This window comes from Megachile rotundata, chromosome 8, assembly GCF_050947335.1.
Source record: "Megachile rotundata isolate GNS110a chromosome 8, iyMegRotu1, whole genome shotgun sequence".
NCBI classification, from domain to species: Eukaryota; Metazoa; Arthropoda; class Insecta; order Hymenoptera; family Megachilidae; genus Megachile; species Megachile rotundata.
The window spans coordinates 9,604,923-9,632,784 of NC_134990.1; the positions used below are offsets into that span (position 1 = coordinate 9,604,923).

Consider the following 27,862-nt stretch of genomic DNA (forward strand, 5'->3'; position numbering starts at 1 on the left):
ACGCATGGAGGCTGCATCGAAGTGCTAAGACTGATATTGCTCGTCATTTTTCAAAGAAATAAAGGTATTTTTCTGTCAATATTTATCATATATACTGCTAAACATATTTAGCTGTATTTTATTACATAATATTGCAGTAAAATATTACAGTAATTATTCTTTAGTTAAAAATTGTGTAACTCAATTAGACTCCCATTAGCTTCCTTCAATCTCGATTAACACAAAAACATAATCTTTCTTGGATATATTTTCTATAATTTTCTTTCAAATTTTTAACTTTTATTAATATTTTAATTGCAAACTACAAATATTTTATTGTTTCAATGAAAAAAATATTTATATAATTACATATAAGATTGTAATAGGATGATTAACAAAAAAATACGTGTAACAGATATTTGTCTGAATATAAGTAAAATATTAAAATTATTTAATAAATTAGTACAAAAAGAATGTTTCTATTACATATATCGATAATATTGCAAGTGACATTTAATGGTATCTAATATTGATAATATCGAAAACTGCAATATCTTCTTAAAAATCACGCGAATAAATCTTCAAAATCTTTATAGCTTAAATTAACTGAAATTTTACAAATAGTGTGTTGGCGATTGAAAAGAATTTTACACTATTTACATATAAAAAATTTATTTTATTTTATACGCAAATTAATATTCAAAATAATAAATTTTCAATTATTTTCAATAACTACATTTTTAAAAAGAAACCTCGCATTAAATAATTTACAATATTTATGATTTTATTTTATTCAACAGGCCTACTCGAGCGATCGTTGATAAAAGTATCGAATCGAGAGCAAAACCGTACTTGAAGAAACACATTAAAAAAAAAGTAATTATTAAATATATATTATTTCTTAAATCGTTACTACATTTTCTATTTTTTCCAGATCGTATTTACAACGCATTTATTTTATTTATTTCTTTTTATAATATAAAAATGCAGGCCGTTACAAGTGTTTCGATAAATCGACACAAGATGGCTGCGTAGCGTGGTCGTGCACCTGTAATGACAGCACGTGCTACAGCTGAGTGGCGGTCTCCTTCTCGGAAAAGTGAGTAAAATACTGTTATAAGTGTGTTTACCGTTTCCCAAAGTGTATTCAGACCTCATCCATTGTTGTATCGATTATGTGCTTCAATCTGTGCTTCGAAAATCCCCGGATTATCAACGTTTCACCGCGAAATGTTCTTCTATTTACTCGATGTTCGCACGTGTACCGCCAACGCTGCAACAGTAAATTGTAGATCGGTAGTAATTAACCTTGCTTGCGTTTATTGATAAGAAGCGCTTATCACGCGCAACATACAAATGTTTTAGTGAGGAAATCGTATACCGACTACGTTTACTGATATTTCTCGTTGAAGTATTGCTTGAAACAGTAGAGTTGTGTTTCAATACTAACCTAACCCTTTAACCGTGTACATATGTCGGAGCATCGTTAAGTAGCACGCCATAATACGTAAAGAAAACTTTGATACGAGAAATAGAGAAGAAAGAAGAATATCTGTGATGCGTTGGTGCTTTATTCTTTTATAATTTTGTGTACCTGTGAATCGTTGATAATCTGTGATGGTATCGAAGTTACGAGTGCGATTGATTGCTTATCGATTGCGATACAAGTGTCAATTTTCTCCGCGCGCGATTGGAAACAAGTTTTATGGTTTTGTTAGGTTTTCTAGATGATATTTAACTAGGGAAATCGTTTTTATATTAATTTTTATGCGTTTGTATTAATTATAAAAATTCAAATTATATTGGATTGTTAAATAATTTAAGTAGGTACTGATTTTTGGAGAATCATTATTAAATTTTATTGTAGAATGTAAAATTGTTTTTGGATTTAAATTGAAATATTTAGATAGATATTTTGGTAATCTAATATAATACATGTATATAATACAATGTACTATTATTTAATTAGAAAAAGAATGTCTTTTAATATTGATTACTGAATAAAAATTTGTTTAGTGTAATATTGCAAGTTTGCAGCTTAGTTCAATATAATTTAAAATTATTTAAAGTAACAATAAATTACTTATGGCAATTTAATATTAAACTAGTGATGAAGTTGCATATTTTCAATAGTATTTAAGATTTCTACTATATGAAAATATTTTATCAGTAATAAAACTAGTTTAAAAATATTTTATTGTACTGTGTGAATAAAAAGAAATCAATACCTTAAAATGATAGCAATTGAATCACACTATTAGTTAGCAAAATTGATATATGTAATCAGCATTTTTTTTATTAAATTTAGAAAAGTATTACTGAATTTTATTTTCATTACTGCATATTATAATAAACTGTAATTTGTACATTTATAAATTATACTTTATAAACTAATTGTAAATAATAATTATAAACTACTTGTAAGCTATACCATTAAACTTTGAATATGAACCTATCAAACTGTTACAGAAATTAAATTAAATTATATTTATTCTTTGTTGACTGTTTATTCTATTACAAAAATTTTATTTTACTACTACTAGACCTAATAAAGAATTTAATTAAGAATAATAATAGGGATTGAAATAGTAAAAAATAAAATACTTTTGGTAATAGTAATAGTAATTGTTAATGCAATTATCATTATATGTATTTTTTGTGTTAAAACATGAATTCTTTTGATATTTAAGGTGAAGGTGATTGTGGGGGAAGGAAGGTGTTGCTCTGATCTGAGGAAATCCTGATTGGGTAAGTCCTTAAATTCTTCAAAACTAACAAGCTTCACAATAACTATACTAACCCAATATATTGAATATTTATTATTTGTTAATTGTCAACAATTGAAATAATCAAAGGTAGGTGAAAATATTTAATTGTATGCTTACACATCAAAATATTTCAATTCACTTTATCTACAGATTCAGTTTTACTAAAGATCAATATTTAAATCATTTAAATTTTAACTGAAGTTTAATATTTCACTTCACTTTAACTAAATATTAGTATTCCAATATGAGTTATTATTTCAATACTATTTTACTGAAGATTCATATTCCATTTAAATTTTAACCAAAGATCATTTCAATTCAATTTTATTTTCAATATTTCAATTCAATTTTATTTTTAATATTTTAATTCAATTTCTCTAAAATTTATATTCAATTTAACTGAAGATTAATATCCCAGCTCAACTGGAATATTTAATTTAACTCAGGATTAATATTTGAGTTAATATCTCAATTTAACTGAATTATATAAATATATATAAATTAATAAAAATATATATATAAGTTAACATGCAAATTGATCCACTTGAAAAACTTAAAAAACATAAACAAGTACAAGGGGGAATATAATAATTTTAGACAAAAATTATCAGTGAAACATATTTATTAAAAATCTAGCATAATTTCCCTACATCTACAGTAAATATCACAGGTACACGTTTCTTTATCACAATATCCTCCGCTCGGCCGTTTACATAAGCTATCAATTACCCTAACTGGCGTATCGTTCACCGAACAATCATAAAATTCGTTGGCCGAGAAGATTCTCATATAACAACGATTTTGGCGGGAGAAAGCGGGTTCCACGTGTCTCCTCCTCCCCTCGAACGTCCCCTCTTTCTCGCGCCAAAATTGACAAAATAAAAACCTCTCGATAAAACTTATCAAATAAACAATAGAAAATTCTAACCGTCGAGTAAATTAAAGCTTCGTGCCGCATCGTGGCATGCGGTCATGTCGTTACATCGAGATCCTACTGATACAACTCTCAATTACCGCGTGTACAATCTAACAGCGATATTATTAAAAAAAGAGAAGGGAAAAGAACTTAACGTATCCTTCACATCGAGTGTCTTGAGCAAAACAATAGTCCATTCTTCACGGAATCAACGAGACACCAGAAATCCTCTGTCACGACGTTCATCTCGAGAGCAGCTCGCTCAGATCACAGACAAAATTGCAACACCGGTAAATGGTTGGTCACACGACGGTCTCGTTCCATCGGTGCCGATCCTCTTCGTTTCTGACCGGTAAATCCGCCGGTCTCGAAGCCCGTTCACCGGGTACGACGGCTTTGCCCGTTCAAGTCCCTAGGCCCACACGTTTACCACGGTCTCCAGATCGGTTCGTTAGGTTTGGCGACCTGCAGAAGGCCCTGGTGGCTCTGCGAGATGCCCTCGATGTCCGTTCTGACCGGAGAAGGTTGGCTCGAAGCCGGAGTCAGAGGCATCGAGTACTCGTCCGAGCTGAGTTCGCTGCCAGAAGACGGCGAGGATTGCGGCGCCGCCACGTGGATCGTCAGAGGTCCAGTTTTGTCCATAGAATTCAATTTGTGGCCCAAATGGGTCATCAACTTGGTGCCCAAAGCCACATCCACGCCCGGGGTGGCTGCCAAACAGCGGCTGACTTCGTTGGCGCAGTGCGTGTAACCGGCCCTGAAGCGGTCCGCGTCGATCACGGGGTTGGCAGAGAGTCGTTGCTGTCTCTGGAGCTTGTGAAGATGACGCACGGTCAGCTCCAGAATATCGGCCTTCTCTAACTTAGCCACGTTCTCGCCGTCGCCGGCCAGGGCCGTCACCATCAGGTCCTTCAGCTCGTCCAGACACCGGTTGATCCGGGCCCGACGCTTGCGTTCCAGCATAGGTTTCATCACCTGGAAATCAAGGTAAGGCACATTGAAAAAAACTGTACAACTCTAGTTAAGAAGCTCTAATTAGACAAGAATCTACGAGACTCTAAGCTTGAATTTGTTTAACAGGTTGGTGAAGACACGTACCTTTCTGTACTGATAAGTCCTGGATATCGGTTGCTCCTGTCCATCGACCATCATCATCTGCTCGTGCATCTGCATGATTAATCCTTAGCGGAGGACGAAATGTCACACAATGATAACTACACTGATCGTCGCACTTGGAATGTCTCTCGCACAGACAACGCAACGTTGGAACTGTTTGTGATTAGCGGTTTCGCAGGATTCGGGGACGCGTTCTGAGTTTCGTGAACGTTCACCGTGATTGTGGTGGCAGTCGGGCGAGGCTATGGCTTATATAGCGAGGGACAGTTCTTCAGGGTGGGGCGAGGGGCTGATGTCAGGGTCCGTGAGTGGGGGACAGGCCTTCCGTGGGAACGGTCCGTAGAGGTTGGTTCCCAAGCAAGCACACCACCTGTAAGCGGCAGCTGCCAGACACGCGCCCACACCAAGCATCGTCACCGTTTCTTCGTCTCCGTTGCACCTACCGTTCCGGGCCCGTGTTTCCTACCTCTTCTGATCCTCTCCGTTTCGCCGTGCCACGGTATGCACGGCTTTAACCTTCTCCTCTCTCTCTCTCCGTCTCGCTCTTCGCCTCCTTTCGGCTTACTACTATTTCACGAACGTGCGATCATACGGAAGGACCACGAACTATCCACCTTCTTCTTTCTCTTCCAGGTAGAAGAGGAGCAAGACCCTCTTCCTCCTTTTTCCATTCTAGCGGACCCAAAGGTGGTTACTCGTGCTACGTCTTCTTATCGCGATCCCGTCTCGTTCGCTCTTAGGTTTCGCTCTCCTTCTCGTGGAGCGTGCTGGGCACAAGTCCGACGTTCTCCCGATCGCAATCCCACTAGTTACACGTTAACTGAATCACGGCTACGTGTGTCTATGGCTACCATGCCACCGAGGAGCCCCACCATACCCAGCTCGGTTTCCTCTCCGCAATTGATCAATCATTTTCTGCCGCGTATATTATAGCCACGCGTGAGATACACCGCCGCGGATATGCGGAGACAAATGTTGCACGATAAAAGTTGACGTTATGAAAAGGATGTGATTAATTATGTATTACGAGCGTGGGCGTGGGCCCTTTTGGGGACGATAATAATACGATAATTAACTATTTTCTGTCTTTTGTCGATCATGTTTTTGAGGGATACTTTCCCGTGATTATTTTCAAAGTACTCATTTTTAACAGATTATGTAAAATAACCGGATGATGTAGATAACGAGTTATGAAATATCCGTTCGTTTAGTCGATATGGTTAATTGAGATTGAGAATAAATAGATACAGTTATGCGAAAGGTTAGGTTTGACGTTGATAGAGGAATAATGAAATTATGTACTACTTTATTTAATATTGTTAATATCTGAAACTTTCAATAGAATTATGATCTTGTATAGTCATGAAGCTATTGATAGTCAAGCTGTTAGTTTGATCATTAAATTTAAAATTTAATTTAAGATCTTGTATAGTGATCAAGGTATTGATAGTCAAGTTATTAGTTTAGTCATTAAATTTAAAATTTAATTTAGAACAATAAGGTGATATTAACCACAAGACCTGACGTTGTTAAAAACATAGTTCTTTTTCAATTCCCTAAATTCTTAAGTATCAAACTTCCAAATTTTGTTGTACATCATAATTTCTCAAATCCCTAAGTTTAATAATTTAAATAATTCCAAATGTGCAAACTACAAATCCCTAAATCCTCTAATTTCAAATTCTAAAATCCTGAAATGCTTAAATTCTCCCACCAAATTTCTCGCCACAATAAATACAGATGTTCCACTTCTAGCTCGCGTGTCAACCTTCTTCTCTCACTATATAACCGTTCCGCGTTTTCAGATGTATATATACACTCGGTGAAGAGAATGGTGTTTCGAGAAGTTCGGTTCGGAGCGGTAATTTGTTATACCGATGAAAGAGCATCGTTATGAGTCATCTAATCCTTTGAACGTTAATTGCTTCGACCAGTCCGGGACCAGTGTCATGTCCGTTTGGAAATGGGTAGTTTTGTGTCTTGTGGAATATTCTGGTCGTTTTGGAGAGCAATAATCAGGTTGTAAAATGGGATTCGTTCAGGGATTATATTGACGCGTCCAGGGATTAGATGTGAGTCTATGGAGAATTATGAATGGGGGATACTTTATTGAGATCTCGATGGGTTGTATAAGATGTAAAATGTAATTTGTTCAGGAATAAATTATACTTGTGACTCGGTGGTGAATGTCGAAGTTTTTCATGATTATTTTTAGTTTTTTTAGGTTGCTATGAGATTGGAAAATGAGCAAAGTTTATTTGTGCGTTTATGTTGGTTCTGAAATTATGAATTATGTCATTTGAAGGGATGGTGTCACGGTGACGTTTTAATTGTTAGTAGTAATTTCAATTATTTAGTGAGGTTGTTGGGATGTTTTAAGAATTTGTTTTTTCTTGGAGTTTTGGACTATATTCAAATTTTTGGATTTTGGAGTTTTAGCATTTTGAGATTTTAGAATTTTAGAGTTTTGGAATATTGAAATTTTGGTGTTTTAGAATTTTGGGATTTTGAAGTTTTAGAGTTTTAGATTTTTAGGATTTTTGTATTTTAAATGTTAGAAGTTTAGAACTAAAAACTTCAGAATCTTAAAATTTTCACACTTTTAATGTTTTAATTTCTTAATATTCAACTTTTCTAAATTTTCAAATATTAATTTTAAAGTTGTTCAAAATTTCACCAATTCTCCAAAACACCCTTGTCATTCTTACCAAAAGCACAATAATAATTTACATAGTACATTACATATTTTATTCAATATATCAATTTGTGTGAAATTATATTTACATTACTAATACTTAACATATGAACATAATTAATATTTAACATATTGTAACATAGTTATACTTAACATAACATAGTTATTATTTAAAATAATATTTAATTTATATAATATAGTATATGTTAAACATTATTGACATATTTATTGACATATGTTAAATGCATACATTATTAACATATAAGTTAAACATTAAGTCACCTTATTACCACAATTTTATCAACCTACAACTTCTATAAAATAATATGTTTACAACTGTTCTTGTACTAAATTCACTAATTTTCATTTTCATAACGTTGCACCGAAAATATAGATTAACACATAGCAAATTTCAATATTTCAAAGCTTCTGAAGAAAATAGACTTCAATATTTACCTCGTTCAACGGATAAAAGTCCGTACAAGATAAAATAAAAATGCGAACGGTTTTTACAATTTTTAAAAATTCGAAATGCGTCAAAATGTCTTGTAAAGCTAGCATTAAATAGTCCAAGCCAAAGGAAAGTTCCTCGAAGAAAAAGTACGATCATTCCGTCCGAAATTACGAAAAATTGCAATATGGAGTTAATCACTAACAGAATCAGTCGGAGTTTTGCCGGCGGAATCACGAGTCCATTAAATTCTTGCTCGAATCTGAAACGGCACCGCAATTACACGTAACAGCCAACCGAAAGTGATTTCCATGCCTCGTTCTCGATTTATGAACGGCACGCATGTACGCAGACATGCGAATATATTCGGACACCAGTATTTTCGTACGTCAATCAAAATAATTTTAAGTAACTTTATGTAAGTCAAGTGTACAGCTATATGGCTGCATGATATAGCTGCACATTATGCGGTGTATTAAGTACCGCGTAATAAACTTTAATATTAGAGGTACGAAACTTTCTATCATATTATGGATCACAGTTTTATTAATATCTCATAATTAGGAGGGCGATTTTGATCGAGGCGTTTTGTAATTAGGTTTTAATCGATATATTTTAAGTAGGGTGATTTTGGGGGAAGGAGTTTGTAAGGAGGATGAGTTCGATGGAAGTGTTTCATAAAGAGGAGAATGAGTTTGAAGGAAGTGTTTTATAAGTAGGAGGATGAGTTCTGTAATTCTCTAAATACTGAATTCTAAAATTCTCACATTTCCAAATTCTCAAATCTCTAAAATGACAAATTCCCAAATTGTCAAATTGCCAAATCCTGAATTCTTCAAGTCCCAAATCTTCAAAATCACAAAACCTTCAATTCTCCATTTCCCAAATCTCCAAAACCCCAACCCCCTGATTTCCAAACTTCAAACTTCCCAAAATTCCCTTTCTAACTTCATCAAACACACCAACATCCATCTCAGTATTGGACCTCATACAAAATAACCTAACCTAACCTAACCCAAACATGTCTTTTACCGCTAATACCTCTGTTGCCATCACACCACTCTACAAGTGAATCCTCCAAGAAAGTCTAACGTAAATGAAACCCCATAGAAGGCAGTTTACCTGCCTCCAAACCGATTAAGAATTTTCACTGGAGGCGAATCAATGGTTGTCGAAAATGGTTGGAAAGTAGCCCGGAGGATGAATATATCCGTGAGTCCGAGGTTTAATTTCGCGACGCTCGTAAAATCGTTCCTCTCTTTGGATAGTCATCGTTTCGAATGAATATCTCCGGTATGCTTTACGTGTACATCCTGTCCGTAGCTGGAAGCACATCCAGATACTAATTTCGTCGAAGCTTTTGCTGAATTATATCCTTCCCGTCTACCTCTTTCCAATCTTTCTCTATCCTTCTCCGCGTACACACCTTCTTCTCTCTTTTTTTTATAACCTCCGTTCGCTTCTTCCTGCCAACTACCTCGCTTATTTCTTCGCGAGTGGGGCACTTAAACATCGTTCGCACCGAATAATTACGCGCGTCAGCTTCATCCTTCTTCTTTACCCTGTCTTAGCTCCACGGCTCGGGTACACTCGGCTAAAACCTATCCGACCTTTCGATATTGATACCTATGCAAATTTTTGGATTCTTTCGGAACTCACTGTTTCAATTTTCGAATTTTTAGGTGTTTAGTTTCTTTTTTTTTTTTTAGTTGTTAGATTTTTTGAGATTTTGAATTTTTCGAGTCTGCGGAATTTTGAGATTTTTCAAGTTTTGAGATCTCAGTTTTTGAGTTTCTGAGATTTTGAGTCTTTGGCTTTTTGAATTTTTGAACTTTTGAGTTTTCAAATTTTTCAAATTCTCAAAATTTCCACATTTCTCAAATTTGAAAATCCACAAATGCCTAGATTTTAAACTGCTCAAATTCCTAATAATCGAATTTTCAAATCCCTAGAATCAAAACCTTAATTTTTTAATTTTCAAATTTGAAACATACTTAAATTTAATGGTTTTAAATCATCAGATTCTAAAAATTAAAAATTTCTAATTTTTTAGTGTATTGTCCAAATTTCTCAGTTATTAAATTTCCAAATTTCAAATTCCCAATTACTAAAATCTCAAAATCCCTAGATCCAAATTCACAAATTTCTAAATTTTCAAATTTGAAATTGCCAGATCCTAAAATCCCCAAAATCCCTAGAGCCAAAATTCTAAATTTCCTAACTTCCAAATTCCTAGATCCTAAAATCTCTAAAATCCCTAGATCCATATTTCTAAATTTCCCAACTTTCCAATTCCCAAATCCTAAAATCCCCAAAATCCCTAGATCCATATTTCTAAATTTCCCCATTTTTTCATTTCCCAAATCCTAAAATCCCCAAATCCCTACATTCAAATTTCTAAATTTCCCAACTCCCAAAATTCTCAAGTCCTAAAATCCCCAAAATCCCTAGATGCTAATTCCCAAATTTCTAAATTTTCAAATTCTCAACTTCTAAAATCCCCGAATCCCTAGATCCAAATTTCTAAATTTCCAAATTCTGAAATCCCTAGATTCAAATTCCCAAATTTCTAAATTTCTCAACTTCCAAATTCTCAACTTCTGAAATCCCAAAATCCTTAAATCTAAATTTCTAAATTTCCAAGTTCTAAAATCCCCAGATTGCTAAATTTCCCAACTTCTAAAATCCCCAAAATCCCTAGATCCAAATTCACAAATTTCTAAATTTCTCAACTTTCAACTTCCCAACTCCTAAAATCACCGAATCCCTAGATCGTAATTCCCAAATTTCTAAATTTTCCAAATTCCAAATTCTCAAATTCTAAAATCGTCAAATCCAGTTTCCTAACTTCCAAATCCTAAAATCCCCAGTTTCCCAAACTTCCAAACCCCCAAAAGTCCCTATTTCTTCCCACAACCCCTCAAAAATCCCCCAAAAATCCTAAAACCTCCCCAAACCCCCCAAAATCTCCCAAAAGTACCTGAAACCTTCTTTCAACCCTTAAAAATTCCCCAAAATCTCCTAATATCTCCAGAATCTCCTAATATCCCCAAAATCCTTAAGAATCCCTCTGAATCCCCAAAAATATGTCAGTATTATAAACGTAACCTCATTGTTCGTGATCCTATCCCTAGGGAAAGCATATTTGCCAGTGACTGTACTAACGCGTTCGTTCTTGCTACCGCGACTTTAACAGGCATCCTTCTTCGTCGTTCCTCGTCCCTCGTCTTCGTGTCCATACCTTTCTTGGCTTCCTCTTTTTTCGCCGTTCCCCCGAGCCGGCCAATTGCACGTGTCCTTAACGACGCCGGCACCTTCGTAGAGCTTACGTGATGCTGAGATAACTCCGATCTCTCCTTCTTCTTTTATTTCATCCTGTTTTCCTCTCTGATTCGTTTTCCTTTCTGCCCGATGGAATTAAATTGGATCGACGTCCACGGGATTAACTCTCCTCTCGAGATCCGCTAGTATTTCGATTTTTACCACCGACCGATATTTTTCTCTCGACACCTTGTTTCGATGCGATTTTCTCAATTAACTGTTACTCGATCAAATTATTCGATGTTCATTATTGCTGCGTTCTGGCTTGACTGGTTTCGGGCTTTTACGCGTTAATGATCAGCTGATTAATCGATTAATTCGTTAAGAGATTAGTTGATTGATTATTTTATTGATCGACTTCATTGATTAGATTATTAATTGCTTAATTGGCTGTTTTGTTGAGTGATCGATTCATTGATCGGTTGAATGATTTGTTGATTGATTCATTCGTAGATTGGTTCAATAATTTATTTATTTATTTGATACATAGATCGATCGATTGATTGATTGATTGATTAAGTCATATATAGATAGATAGATAGATTGATTAATTGATTGATTCATAAACTGTTTCATTAATTTATTGATTGATTGATTCATAGACTGATTCATTAATTTATTGATTGACTAGTAATTGATTGATTCATTCATTGATTGGTGGATTGATTGATTGATTAGTAATTGATTGGTGGATTGATTGATTAATTAGTAATTGATTGCTTCATGCATTGATTGGTGGATTGATTGATTAATTAATTGACTGCTCTTATCAACTTTCCTTATAAAAATATTAATTGCACAATTCCTGGAGAATTTTGTTAAAGCTTGAAGAACCTGAATTAGAAAATGTTACTATAATATTCAGTAAAAATCTCAGGGTATCACTGTGTCCAAGCTATGCAGGCTTTGGTTTAATTGTTCAGCAGCATGTAGGTCTCGCTCATGTAACAATATACATTGCAGGGTTTCCTCGAGTAAAAAATGAAAATGAAAAACCCTGGAATGAATCAACGAAGCCCTTGGGGTGTTTAATAACACGTAGCCATATTGATGCATCACAGGCCGATGAAATTAATTTAAAACTTAGTATTTCTTTGAAAATAACTTGTTACTTGCTTATTCGTTGCTTTATTAATATTTTTAATATAAAATTACTGGTTATCATTTATAGTGAACTTTGAACACAAAAGTTCCTCAATTTTTCAATTTTCAATTCTTCAGTTCTCACTTCCACCATTTTCAATTTTTCTATTTTCAATTCTTTAATTTTTCAATTTTTCAATTCTCCGATTCCCAATTCTTCAATTTTCCATTTTTCAATTCTTCAATTCTTCGATTTTCAATTTTTCATTTCTTCAGTTCTCAGTTTCTCAATCTTTAATTTTTCATTTCTTTAATTCTTTAATTTTTCAATCGTCAATTTCTTAATTCTTTAATTCTTTAATTCTTCAATTCTCAGTCTTCAAATTTTAAGTGTTTTGATTCTTCGATTTTTAAATTTTCAACTTTTAATTTTCAATTTTTAATTTTCAAGTTTCAACTTTCAGCTTTTCAATTCCCAATTTTACAATTTCTTAAACTCACAAATTTGAAAAGGTTCTATTCCCACACAAGTACCTCCAATAACCAATCAGTACAGTACATAAAAAATCTTCCACTCAAAAAAGCACAATAACAAAAAGCTCGCGCAATAAAGCTTTATGCAAAGCCTCCGTCGTCGAAAGAGTCGAACAGCAGATGCAGGAAAATGATGTAACTGACGAGTTTAGTCTGTCGAGTGCATTAACTTCCGGTTAATCCGCACTGACCTAATCCGTGCACCGTTGCAGCACGTGCTCGCGCGTGTACCACGTTACATGCGTGTAATAGTGCACGTGGACTAACAGAGGCGTCGAATTAAGTTTATATTATTCCACCAACGCAGTCGGAACTTCGTGTTGCCTGGCCAGATCGTGCAAAAACAGTGAACAATGAACGGCACGTGAGAGGAAGCTGACTTCGAATCGAGCTGACACGTGGCTACATTAAGTCTCTTTCGGATTCGATTTAATACACTGTCATTGATTAAACTATAGTTCTCGTGGGACATGTTTACATCATGTTTCGATCACATTTCGAGTATTAGGTCGATTTCATTAGATAGTTGATTAGAATATATTATTTTGATAATTTAATATTTCTGAAATTTGAGATAATTTTATTTTTTTGTTTAGAATATTCAATTTTGGTACTGTTGCATAATTGAAATATAGGATGATTTTATTTATTTATTATTTATGGGAAGAAATGTCATGACAAATTTTGATATTATAATATAATTGAGGTTTAGGCTGATTTTATATTTTGTTGCTTATAGGAGAAAATTTTGATTAAAATAGAGAATTCTGGCACTGTAGCATAATTTAAATTTTAGGGTGATTGTATTTATTTATTTTTTAAGGAAAGAAGACCAGTTACAATATACAGTTCATAATTTTCCTTACAATGACATATAAGTAAAATAATAATTTTTCTTACAATATCATCTGCGTAACATATTAGTAATATTTCTTATTATAATAGATTAGTAATGTATTAGTAACTTCTTTTAAAATAATATACAGATCTTGTAATAGTAACTGTTCTTATAGTAATATGATGTGGTATGATAATAACTTTTCTTATAATATCATGTGCGTAGCATATTAGTAATCTTTGTATTATACTATATGAGTGACATATCAGTAACTTTTTTTATAATAATATGAACTGATGCAATAATAACTTCTCTCCTAATATTATGTAAGTAACACATTAGTCATTTTTCTTGTAATAGATATAATAGTAACTGTGTTATATATTAGTTATATATTAATAAGTTTTCTTATAGTAATATAAAGCAGTACGATAATAACTTTTCTTATAATATCATCTGCGTAACATATTAGTGATTTGTCTTGTTATGGTGGATAAATTATGAGAATACATATTAGTAAGTATTCTCATAATAATATATAAATACAGTTATAGTAACTTTTCCTATAGTAACATGAAGTGATACAATAATAAATTTTCTTACAATAATATACTTATAATTATATAATAGTAATTTTTTTATAATCATATATATGTGATAAAATAGCAATTTTTCTTACACGTAACAAAATTTAATCAGTTCTTTTATATAACATAGGAGTACTACCTTAACAAATAATATATTAAATTACTTACTTTTCTGACAACAATGTAATATATTAACCATATATTACACTAGTAATTCTTCTCATAACAATATACAAGTAATGTAATAATACGCAAGCACTGTAATAGTAACTTTTGCTACAATAACACACAAGTAATATTTTAGTAACTGACATTAATAACCAATGTACAAGTAATATATAAACAATACATTAAATTAACAATTTCTCACATAATAATACACAAGTAATATAATACTAATTTTTCCTGCGATAACATACATGTAACATATTACTGACTTACATTAATAATTCAACAATACACAACTAATAAATTAGCAATAAAAAATAAAAACAACATACACAAAATAAATTAATAATTTTTCTCCTAACAACATACAAGTAATATAATTTATAAAACTTGTAAAATATAATAACTTCTTCCACAATAATATGCAAATAAAAATATCAGTAACTATTCAAGTAAAATAATAGTCCATATCCCACTACCCATATCACGTGCGACATAATAAAATAAATCAACGAGTCCGAATTAAAGCAACGTTTTGCCCGTAGAGAAAACGTTCTCACGCGCAGTAGTTATTAGAAGCATCCGGTTGTTATCTTTCGAAAAACCCCTATAAAAACCCCCTCGATATTAGTAGGAAATCGACGCGTGCGAACCGATGTCACCAGGGGTTGATACTCGAGGTAGGGGAGAGAGGGAGATCATGATTTCGTTGGCACGAGCCAAACGGCTCGCGACATATGTTCGGTAACAGCTGATGTACTTGCTAATAAGTCTCCCTTCCTGTTCGTTTACAACGGGATAACCGATATTCCAAATGTACACGAGACATGGGAAACTCGTCGATGCCTCTGAGAAAATTTGTTAACGTAACACGTGTTTCGACGGCGAAATTACACTTGTTATCAGGGGACAGTAAGTGGATTTAATAAGCGATAACTGTTGACATTTGGGCTCCAGTTTCGGGTTTCTCTTATTCGTTAATTAATATTCTGTTTGTCGAGTTTTGACGAAAGTGAATTCGCTTAGCTGTGATGTTAATTTGGAAATTTTATAAATTTGGGTATATAGAAATTTTAGGTTTCTATTTCAAATTTTGTGTTTTACTGAAACAAAACAATAAAATTGATTGATTTTATATGGGCCTCGACTGCTATGATCATTGGCCCAAAAATTCTGAAATAAGTGAAGCAGTCAAATCTCAAGTGCAAACTTGACCTTCAAACAAATAATTTTTAAATAATAAAAATATACAAAATTCGTCATCAATAAAAGAGGTAGTTATAATGACCCTTTCGAATTAACGTTCCCTTATACTCATCCTCGGTATAAAACCAGAAGAGGTAGATGAGGTATTAAACATTATAGTGGTTCAAGGGCTTATTGGCGTTATGACGGTTACGGTACTAAAAAGTGAACATTGTATATTCAATTCCTTTACCGTTTCCGTTGGATCATTAATATCTTTCGTTATATTGCCTTGACACTCATTAGGACGATGCTTAGAATCTTGGACAAATGGTATGCAAATGTTGAAAGGGTTACCTAGAGAATAGACACAATCGCTCTTTATTAATCTTCTAATAACGTTTCTCTGACAAAAAATTTCTTCCACTCTGGTCATTCAATGTATTATAAATAAATTCAATTTGTAAACTAATTAATTTACTAATTCATCAATTCATCATTTAACCAATTTCTCATTTCATCAATTCATCAATGTATCAGTTCATCATTTAACCAATTTATCAATTCATCAATTTACTAATTTATGCATTCATTATTTAACCAATTTCTCAATTCATCAATTTACTAATTTATCCACTCATCAATATACCAATTTATCAATTTATCGATTCGATTATTAAAGAAACTGAAATCGATATTCACGTGACCTTCAAACAACCATCCAAGGTCAAATTGTTGTCATCTTACGTTTCTCTTGATATCTCACAACTTTTGTCTGATACTTTCTCCATATTTAAGGCCGTTTCCAAAATATAAGAATTGATTTGAACTTTAGAGAGACCCTGATATACTTGTGATAAAATATACTTGTTATAAAATTGATCACATGACGCACTCGTGCGTCACGACTCGTCAAAATACAAGGGGTTCATCATTTTTTAACTTGAATGTAAATGTAATTAATTAAAAGTCTTCGTACACACATGTTTACAGTCCCTGGCCATCGAATTATCACGTACGAAAATTTCACTTTTATGGCCATAATTATGTCATATACGGAAAATCTTAGGTCACGCAAAATTATTACTAAATACGTTGATAACGATATAGCAACCGATTTGTTACTGTCGATAATAATCAAATTGTGTGGGTGATGAGCGATTAAGGGCCGTGCGTTTACGTTAGGCTCGAGTATAGCGCTGGAGGTGAAATTTGAATGCCATAGAAAATGTCCGCCTACCAAAAGACTAGTTTACAACTCTCCAACCACGTTATCCGAGTTGAAAAGAATTACAGATATTTAGGAAAATAACGAAGATATAAAGCATATGATCAATGTATACAGAGCATGCTGCTGTGACCAAGGCAAAGGAAGTACAAGATATTAACATGTGTTAATAATGTTATGTACAGTAATAGTAGCTAATAAATGACAGTGTGAGGCGTTTTAATTTCACGGGGAAAAAATGCTGCAAATTTATAGTGGTTGATAATAAAAATTCGAGGCAGAACGTAAGTCCACCGTAACGACCTAATAGTATTTTGATCGAACAAGGTAGCGAAGGTCGCAGGAAGGAAATGAAGCTATTCAGGTTTTACCGGAAGATCCTGGCCTTCCGTACACGGAAGCGATGATGTGTGCCGGCATTGTGAGCACGTGCCTTCAATTAAAAAAAAGGAGGAAAAGAGGGAGGAAGAAAAGGCCATTTAAATAGGGCGAAGTGCATACGGTGCGCACACAACGCCAGGTGAACTCGACATTCCGTGAGAATGCTCTCACTTCTCCTCCTTCTTTTCTTCCTCTTGTTCTTCATGGTTACTCTGCTCGAACAGTAGGTCAGAAGGTCCGGTAGATGTTAACGGCACCACATGCAAATTTCTGCTCCTACAAAGCCGCCTCTTTGCTTCTGTATTCGCGCGGGGAAATCACAGCATGGTATTTTAACCCTTCTATGGTGAATTCAACCCGTTATGAGAATTTAAAGTAGTTGAGGTTCCTTGCAGTTGTTAGAATTATTCTATGTGATGGTTTTTAATTTTGGATACAAGTTACTGGGTGCTGTTAAGTAACAGTATGGCATTTTGACCCTTCTAGGTCGAATTCAACCCCTTACAGAATTTAATGTATTTGAGGTTCCTTGCAATTGTTATTTAGCCTTGTAAAATATCGTGTACAATCTGCTCATGATTTGCAATAATTATTTCCAAAAATATGTCATTTATAATTACCCCTAAAAATATGACAAAATCACTAAAACAAGTTAGTCAAGTCTTTATTTTAGTTCAACTTATTTTGTCTATTTAGTCCAGCTTGTTACTCAAGTTTTTATCTCAGTTAATCAAGCTTTTATTTTAGTTTATTCACTTTTAATTTTAGTCAGACTAGTTCTTCAAGCCTTTAGTTAGTCAAGCTCTTAGATTTAAAGAAAGAAGGAACAAAAAATAAAAAAGAAACAAAAGTCTACATGGACTACGGTTCGATAGGAGTTGAAATCGTTGAAGGGTCGTGTGATGGCATCTTGAAAGAAGGGGGAAGGGCCACATAGGACCCCAAAGGGATCCTTTGTGGGGTCTTAAGCTGAAGATTGCGCACGTGCTCGGTTTTCCCACGCGTATAGCACGCAGACGGTCTGCGTCGAAGGGGAGAATAGGCTGAAAAGGGACAGGGTGCATTGTGTCGAGCACGGGCCTGAGACACTGGAAATTAAGGGCTTTCTCCTTCGCACCCACTGCAAACGATGACCAGTTCAAATTCCCGGTAGCTATACAATAAAAGGAAATTGTACCGACGTATCCTTTTCGTTTATTGCCGGAATACCCCGGTATATTCCCTTTTGGAGAATCCTCTAATTGTCGGACTGTGATTATCCAGCTTTATTGTGAGGTAAATTGACTTATTAGGGGAGTGTTTGTCGAAATTGGGGTATTATGAGGGTTCAAGTGGTACTAAGTTTATGGTTAATTTGAAATTATGGAAAAGGTTTTGAAGGAAAGGTTTTAGAGTTTGATGAAGGCGACTTTTCAATTCGATTGATTTTGCAATTTTGCTGTCGAGAGATTTGTTAAGTAATTTTTTAATCTGGCAAATGATTTTTATATTTGACGTATGAACAGTTTGGTGAACGGTCAGTTTTCAAGTTTGGTTAATAGTCAAGTTTAGAATTTGATAATCAATTGTTGAAGTTGTATTTCATCCTCATTCAAATATTTCGTCCAAAGCTAAATCGATACATCTCCATGAAATTTATACCAAGTTGAAACAGTCATGTCCAGGCTCTCATTTCGATGGTAGATTAGGGTGGATTTTTCTTGTCCGACCTTGCCCGTGACGCAGCTTTAAGAAATGTTAGGGACCACCTACACCGGACGTGTCCACAGGTATACTTGATAGACGTGGCTGTTTCTTATCCCGAAATTCCAGCTGAGCTGACTCACGTTTCTCATAAGTTTCTTCGAAATTGAGACGGGGACCCTACAAGGAAGTCATCGCGATGACTGTACAGAATTCGTGCGCGTACGTCGCGTTTCTTGTCTTTAATTTCATCCGCAATTTGCACAGGTATTTACCATTTTCACTCCTTGTTAATTGCGCTCGATTGCCAGTATCGTTCGGTTCAGCATATTAATGGGTTAATTAGGTTAAGGCTGTGGTTCGTACTTTCTTTTTGTAGTGACGTTGATCAACTGTGGGTTTGTTTTTTGAGTTTTGAGTGGGTTGATTTTTGGAGTGGGTCGATTTTTTGAGTATAGGATTCTTTAGGGTGGGGAGGTGACAGTTTTGGGGGTGGTTTATTTGGGAGCGAGGTTTGATTGAGGGGAAATTGTGAGGAGGAAAAATTTGAAGATGTTTGGATGTTTGGATATTTGGATATTTGTATGTTTGGATATTGGGACATTTGAACATTTGCATATTTAGGAATTTGAACATTTGGGTATTTGGAAATTTGGACATTTGATCATTTGATTATTTGAACGTTTGATCATTTGGATATTTAGATAATTGAATATGTGGACATTTGGACACTTGGATATTTGGATATTTGAACATTTAGGCATTTGAATATTTACACGTTTGATCATTTGGATATTTAGACATTTGAATATGTGGACATATAGACATTTAGGTATTTGGACATTTGATCATTTGGACATTTAAACAATTGAATATGTGGACATTTAGACAATTGAATATGTGGATATATGGACATTTAGGTATTTGGACATTTGATCATTTGAACATTTGAACGTTTGATCATTTTTACATTTAGACAATTGAATATATGGACATATGGACATTTAGATATTTGGACATTTGATCATTTGAACATTTGAACGTTTGATCATTTTGACATTTAGACAATTGAATATATGGACATTTGGACATATGAGTATGTGGACATTTAGATATTTGATCATTTGAACATTTGAATATGTGGACATTCAAACATATGGACATTTGACCATTTGCAAATTTGACTATTTGGACATTTGGATGTTTAATCATTTGAACAATTAAGCACATATGCATTCTTCAATAATGCATTAATTTAAAAATTTTCCTAACAATTATACACACAGCACATCTTCACAAAATTCCACTAATAACTGCACTAATTGAACAATGCAAGTTTCCAAAAGTCTGTCTAATAATTGTATTACTTTTACTAATAATTTCAACATTTTAACCAGTGTACAAAAATTTTATTAGTAATTGTATTATTTTTACTTAATAATTGTAATAATTGAATGGTATCTCTCTCAAGTTTGTTTGTCTAACAATTGCCATATTTTTACGAAGACTCACAACAATTAATACATGTATCAAAAAATTTCACTAATACAATCGAACGATACAATCACCAATGAATGATACAAAACCAATAATAATAACAATCGAACGTTCACGTGTAAAAAAGAAATACCAATTGTACAAACACAGAAGTCAAGAATAATCCTATAAATATCCCCTTAGCACATGTAAGTCAAAAATTCAATGTTTCTAAGGCACGAAAACAGTGAACCCCTTAGCTATCTCCCTTTCTTGCGATCAGCCTTCTCCCTTTTCTTCTTCCGTCAACCCGAGGGAGCTCACTCCCTTCGTTGTTCCTGTTTCTCTTTGACCCTGTTTTTCTGCCGTTCGTCTCCTCTCGCTCCGTCGGATGGCTCCCTTTTCTGCTTCGCTGTCCTTCGAAGCCGTTCGTGTAGGAACGAAACCGGGCTCGTCCTCGTCTATCTCATCGGTATTCGAGAGGTTCGCTCGGAGCTCGTGGGAAAATGAGGCAGGTGGTAGTTAGATCTCGGAGTCCAGAAACGAGAGATGCGATGCCTTCTCCGCCCGGCAGCGCCATTCATTCGTGTGCACACGCACGTGGGGGCACACCGATCACCTACAGGGTGTTCCAAAAAAATCATTCAATATTTACGTTGCCCGTGCGCGACGTGTGCGAGTGGAGTTCAAGGTGCATTGCGGGACAAAACGGCGGGAAAGATCTTCACTATATTTACTTCGTGATTTTTAGAGAGTAAGCATTTCAAAATTTGGGAATTTGGGTATTTAGGTGTAGAAGTTTAAAAATTTGAGAGTGTAGGTATTTAGAGATGCAGCTTTACACAAATTCAAGTTCCAAAATTTCTAACCATACAAATTCACAAATTTCCATTACCAAACACATATGTGTATCCTCCACATATGTAATATATAGATTTCCGAAGTTTCACATTCCTAAATTTCTTAAATATTCCATCACCAATTACATATGTGTATCCTTCATACATGTAATATATAAATTTCCACATTCTCACATTCCAAAATTTTCCATCATCAAATACATATGTGTATCCTTCACATATGTAATATATAAATTTCCCATCACCAAATACATATGTGTATTCTCCACATATGTAATATATAAATTTCCAAATTCTCACCTTCCTAAATTTCCCAAATGTTCCATCATCAAATACATATGTGTATCCTCCACATATGTAATATATAAATTTCCAAATTTTCACATTCCCAAATTTCCCATCACCAAATACATATGTGTATTCTCCACATATGTCATATACAAATTTCCAAATTCTCACCTTCCTAAATTTCCTAAATGTTCCATCATCAAGTACATATGTGTATCCTCCACATATATCATATACAAATTTCCAAATTCCCACCTTCCTAAATTTTCCACATGTTCCATCGTCAAATACATATGTATATCCTCCACATATGTAATATATAAATTTCCAAATTCTCACATTCCAAAATTTCCCATCACCAAATACATATGTGTATTCTCTACATACGTCATATACAAATTTCCAAATTCTCACCTTCCTAAATTTCCCAAATGTTCCACCACCAAATACATATGTGTTCTCCACATATATAATATATAAATTTGCAAATTTCCCAAATGTTCCATCACCATGTTCCACATATGTATCCTCCACATATGTAACCTCCAAGCGAAATAACTACCAAGGTTTCGTAATCGACCAGAATACTCTCCCCACTTGATCTCACATAAATATTGAATGGTTTCTTTTAAACACCCTATATAGTTTGGTCGCAACCAGCTACACACGTATGTATACATATGCACATGTGCGTGTACGTCGTGTCGTAAGAAGCGTACAAGTATCAACCAGGGGCCCGGTTGTACATATTTTTGTTCGATGACCGAACAGGCAAACGCCAATTAACGGCCGTCCCTTAACAACACAGCTTCCGGCTCGATTAAAAAGAAATCAACTCAGCGACACCTTTTTACGTGCCTGTCGCGTATCGGTTCTCGATTCGGAGCGTTAACGATACTTCAACAATGGGATTTATATTTTTAGAGAAATGTTCGATGGGATGCTGATGGATGATCAATCAATTTTTGGTTGAGTTTTTAATGGTGAGGTGATGGACGTGTAATTAGGTTGAGGTGTATGTAGATGGTACACATATGTTGTATGTGTACGTATGTTAATAGTGCATGTGTTAATGTATGTACGTTGTATGGGTAAAGTAATGTGGATGCTGTGTGCGTGTACATATAATAATTTACTTACGTTATATGTGTGTAATATTATATGCACATGTGGTTAATAATATACATATGTTATATGCGTATAATAATATACATACGTCATATGTGTATAATGTACATACATAACACGTGTACGATAATATGCATACCTTACATGTCTATATATATAAACGTTACTTGTGATTAACAATATACATACATCATATGTGTAATGTAATATACATATGCTACATGTGTATAATATACAACACATACGTTACATATGTATAATAATGATATGTGTACGTTGTATGTGTACAATAATATGCATAAGTTACATGTTTATAATATATAAACGTCACATGTGGTTAATAATATACACACATCATATGTGTATAATAATATGCATATGTTATATGTGTATAATAATATATGTTATACTAACATGTTACATGTGTATAATATACAACACATGTGTATTACAAAATGCATATGTTATGTGTATATGCAGCTTACACATACGTTACATCGTATATGTATAACATATGTATATAAACTTTACATATGTTACTCGTAATAAATAATATAGTAATGCTCTTTAAATGTTCCCAAATATTAATATTTAAACATTTTTCTTGCAATATCAATTGTATCCAGTCAATCAATTACCAAATTAACTCCAAGTACAAAGAAATAATTTCATAAACTGTCTTAAATGAAATTAAAGTGAAAATTAAATTTTAAAATGGAAAATTTCCACGCCCACGTCATCGTTTTCCCAATGGACTAAAATGGGAGTAAAGAGAGATGGTAAGAAACTAGGAAGGACAAGGTGGTCCTTTGGTAGTGTAAAAGGGGCAAGTCGAGCGTGTGTGCACGCGTGAGCACGTGTGTGAAGAAGGGGAGGACACGGAGGACCCGTGAGGATCCTTCAAAAGCGGTGCAGGTAGAACACGTGCTGGCACGAGGTGAGTCAGACTCGCGGGAATATCGAAACACGATCTCTCCTCTCTTGCTTCTCTCCTTTGTCTTCTTCTCTTCTTTTATTTTGCGAGAAATCTGCGAAACGCTTTTCGGGGCTGCTTAATTCGACGATCGACCTGTCGATGGACCAAGCTTCTGCTTCGTTGAAAGTGAGGTAATATTCGTTCTATCTTTTGGTAATTACTCTGAAATTTTTTAAAATTATTTTTGCAATTTTTTTTATTCTCTCTTTTCTTGCAACTTTTTTTATTATGGCTTTTTCTTATTGTTGTCATTTTAGAGATTTCGGTTTCTGTTTTCGTTTGGTGTCTTAAAATTTAAGTGGATGATTTGGAAGGCTAGTAAGATGAAATTGATATTGGTGTTCATGAAATTGTTGATATTTTTTGTAGTAATTTTTGAGAAACATTAAATAGGAATTAAGTCGCCAATAACACAATCAGTGGTTCATGACTATACTATTACTATACTATTACTATACTATTACTATACTATTACTATACTGTTACTATACTGTTACTATACTGTTACTATACTATTACTATACTATTACTATATTATTACTATACTATTACTATTCTATTACTATACTATTACTATATTATTACTATACTATTACTATACTATTACTATACTATAATATTTTTATAATACTAATATAAAAAAAAACTGAATAGGAATTTTTGAGTTTTGAGTGAGTAGTAAAGAAAGAGTCAATAAGTGGTAGTAAATATTAAAAAGACAGTAAATTTACTGATAACAAGTTTAGTATTAATAAACAATAAGTATTTATAACATGTGAGTATTGTAAACAATATTATTTTAATAGTAACACATTATTTAATAACAACCTATCATTCTTTACTAATATTATTCACTTGAAATCATTTTTTAAATGACTCATTTTCAATAATTTCAAGAATTATTTATTTAAGACAATTTCAAGAATTATTCATTTAAAAATAATATAAAAATTTGCTTGTTTAAAAGAATTAAAAATTGCACGTTTAAAATAATTTGAAGAATTATTAATAAAAATGTTTTTAAATATTTTTGCTTACATTATTAATATCTCGTGCTCGATAATCTTATAATGGCCGAGCTTACGAGGTGTTTTAATTATATTAACATTAAGTTGCTTGCTAAACATATAAATTAAATTAGGATACATTTATCTGTGTAATATGTATCACTTTTCTACACAGATATTTTTTTCAAACCATACTTTTTTTATAAAATTTGTTCTTTTTTAATCATTTATTAGCTTCTCTTGTAATGACACATGAAATAACTGATGTTCCTTTCTTTTATATTTGTGTTTCCTTTAATTTGTTAGATCTTTCTATTTGCAAAAATAATGCTTTTTGGGTTTTGTATAGGTTAGGTGAATTAGTGAAAAAATTGATTCGAGACAGTATCAAGCAATTACTGGCACTGATGAGTAATCAATTTTTCAATTTGAAAATTTGAGTTTATGGAAATTTCAGAGTTGGGAACTTTGAAAAAACAAATTTTTAAAATTAAGAATTTGAACAATTTTAAGTTTGTCAAGTTTAAAATTTGAAAATTTGAAGATTGAAAGTTTGGAAAGTTTGGAAAGTTGAAAATATGAAAATATGAAAATATGAAAATATGAAAATATGAAAATATGAAAATTTGAAAATTTGAAGATTGAAATTTTGAAAGATTAAAAACTCCATATTACTCAAATTTTCAATTTGTAATTTAGAACAACCTTAAATTTTTAAGTAAAAAATTCTAAAATTATAAATGTCCCAATTTCAAAATTTAGAAGTTTGTAAAATTGAAAATTCTTCAATTTAAAAATGTGAGAATGAGTAACTTTGAAACTTTGGAAGCTTTTACAATAAAAAATTTGAACGTTTTTAAGTTTAAAAAGTTGACAAGTTTAAAATCTGAAAATTTGAGTTTTGAATTTTTTTTCATTTCTGTATTTCTATATTTCTATATTTCTCTCTTTCTATTGTATTTCTATATTTCTATATTTCTATTGTATTTCTATATCTCTATATTTCTATATTTCTACATTTCTACATTTCTACATTTCCAATATCATCACACAATTCATTAAATTTCATACAACAATCATCACACTACTCTTACATTTCCAATTTCCCACAAACTTAAATTCCGCATCTCATTAAAAATTCAGTTACCGAAAAGCGTCACAATGTAACTCTCTCACCTACTTACCCCTCTCTTCAAATTCACCATCAAAGATACTCGACAAGCATTAATCAATCACCGTCGAACACGTGCAAAGATTAAAATTTGTTGCAGAGTATGTTACAAAAATGAGGATATAATCGAAGGGGCCAATCACGCGTAAATTGTCGCCGCTTTCATCGCTACTTTGTCAGTAAAATTAAAACCGTTCCGTGTCACCGGGTATCAAGACCCTCTTTCGATTCTTATCGTTCGAGATTCGATTCTATAACGTGCCGTCGATAGGTATCTGATTCATGCGAGACGTACGAATCGTTAAGATGCTCCCTTTCGATTCTCTGCAGACATTCTCCGCTTTCACATTCGTACGCCTGCAAACGCATATAAATATCGATTTCTACAAGAGAAGATGTCACGTTCCGAATTTCTTCTTTGGTAGATAGTCGAGTAACCCGGTTGACCGCGGGAGTAATTATTTCAAGATTAATGAGTACAAAAATAAATTCTTTAATGAGGTTTTTGAGGTGTTATTTTGAGATGAAAGTAGCTTTTTGGGGGGTACGGTTTGGAGAGTGTTTAGTCAACCTTTTAATTTGATATTTCAGAAATTTGGGGGTAATCAAGATTCACTCTTTTAATTTTAGTTGAATTTTAGTCCTTTTTCACGCGTTTGTGATTTATCAGGAGGGTGGGGGTTATTAGGGTTATTACAGAATTTGGGAGGGAGGGAGAGAGGGAGAGAGGGAGAGAGGGAGAGAGGGAGAGAGGGAGAGAGGGAGAGAGGGAGAGAGGGATTTGGGGGATGATGAAGATGAGGATATAGGAATTTGGGAATGTGGGTATTTGGGGAGCTGGAAATTTGGAGATGTGGGAATTTAGGGATATAGGTATTTGGGGAGCTGGGAATTTGGGGATGTGGGAATTTGAGAATATAGGTATTTGGGGAGCTGGGAATTTGGGGATGTGGGAATTTGGGAATATAGGTATTTGGGGAGCTGGAAATTTGGGGATGTGGGAATTTGGGAATATAGGTATTTGGGGAGCTAAAAATTTAGAGATGTGGGTGTTAGGGAGTATAGGAATTTGGGAATATAGGAATTTGAGAATATAGGAATTTGGGGACCTGGAAATTTGGGAATGTGGGAATTTGGGGACCTGGAAATTTGGGAATGTGGGAATTTGGGAATATAGGTATTTGGGGAGCTAAAAATTTAGAGATGTGGGTGTTAGGGAGTATAGGAATTTGGGAATATAGGAATTTGAGAATATAGGAATTTGGGGACTTGGAAATTTGGGAATGTGGGAATTTGGGAATATAGGAATTTGGGGACCTGGAAATTTGGGAATGTGGGAATTTGGGAATATAGGTATTTGGGAAGATAGAAATTTGGGGATGTGGGAATTTGGGAATATAGGTATTTGGGGAGCTAGAAATTTAGGAATGTGGGTGTTAGGGAGTATAGGAATTTGGGAATATAGGAATTTGAGAATATGGGAATTTGGGGACCTAGAAATTGGGGGATGTGGGAATTAAGGATATACGCTACCGTCCATAAGCATCCGGACACAAGCGAAATATGCATTCGCGTTGCATGAAAGTTATTCAAGTATCTACAACAGTAACTAAAATCGATTTTTTTCTGCGAAGGTCAGAATACTGGAACGTTTTTCGATTGATAATTCTCGTTTGGAACTCATATCTCGATGGAAAAGAAGCTACAGACGAACTAAACCGAAACTGTCGAGTGCATTGCGTTACCTTCATTCTTATCTCCATTGAGGGAACCTAAACATCTACCAACAGTTTACAAACACTTGAAACATATCGAAGAACCCTCTGAATACGTTCTGCACCATAGAAATGAAACACAGTAGAAATGAAAATTTTTTTTAGAATCGAAAGCGTTTCATTAGATTCACAAATTTGGACTTTGTACTTCTGGACATGAATTTTACTTTCACACTTTCATTGTATAATTTGTACTTAAAAATTAATTCTATTATGTTATGGCACCTCAAAGAAGATAATAATAATTA

The 27,862-nt window shown here is 33.7% G+C and overlaps 2 protein-coding genes and 1 long non-coding RNA gene across 4 annotated transcripts in view; 1 reads left to right on the top strand and 2 right to left on the bottom strand.

The window, feature by feature from the left end:
• Window positions 1–671: 671 nt before the first annotated feature.
• LOC105662103 (uncharacterized) lies at window positions 672–1,813 on the bottom strand. Its single transcript, XR_013038902.1, has 3 exons — window positions 1,334–1,813; window positions 1,110–1,252; window positions 672–1,027 (listed from the first exon to the last, which is right to left on the bottom strand). It is a non-coding gene; the product is annotated as an uncharacterized LOC105662103 (long non-coding RNA).
• The window catches only part of LOC100881127 (tubulin monoglutamylase TTLL4), a 302,465-nt gene continuing 275,557 nt past the window's right edge, over window positions 955–27,862 (top strand). For both annotated transcript variants that reach the window (XM_076534078.1, XM_012282193.2), the window contains exons 1-2: window positions 955–1,078; window positions 2,670–2,727. The gene's annotated coding sequence lies outside the window, so the exon portion shown is untranslated. The remainder of the gene's footprint in view (window positions 1,079–2,669; window positions 2,728–27,862) is intronic.
• LOC100882836 (enhancer of split m7 protein) lies at window positions 3,352–5,572 on the bottom strand. The gene is made up of 2 exons (XM_003701919.3): window positions 4,762–5,572; window positions 3,352–4,638 (listed from the first exon to the last, which is right to left on the bottom strand). The coding sequence occupies exons 1-2, from the start codon at window positions 4,834–4,836 to the stop codon at window positions 4,090–4,092; spliced, it is 624 nt and encodes a 207-aa protein (XP_003701967.1). The 5' UTR covers window positions 4,837–5,572; the 3' UTR covers window positions 3,352–4,089.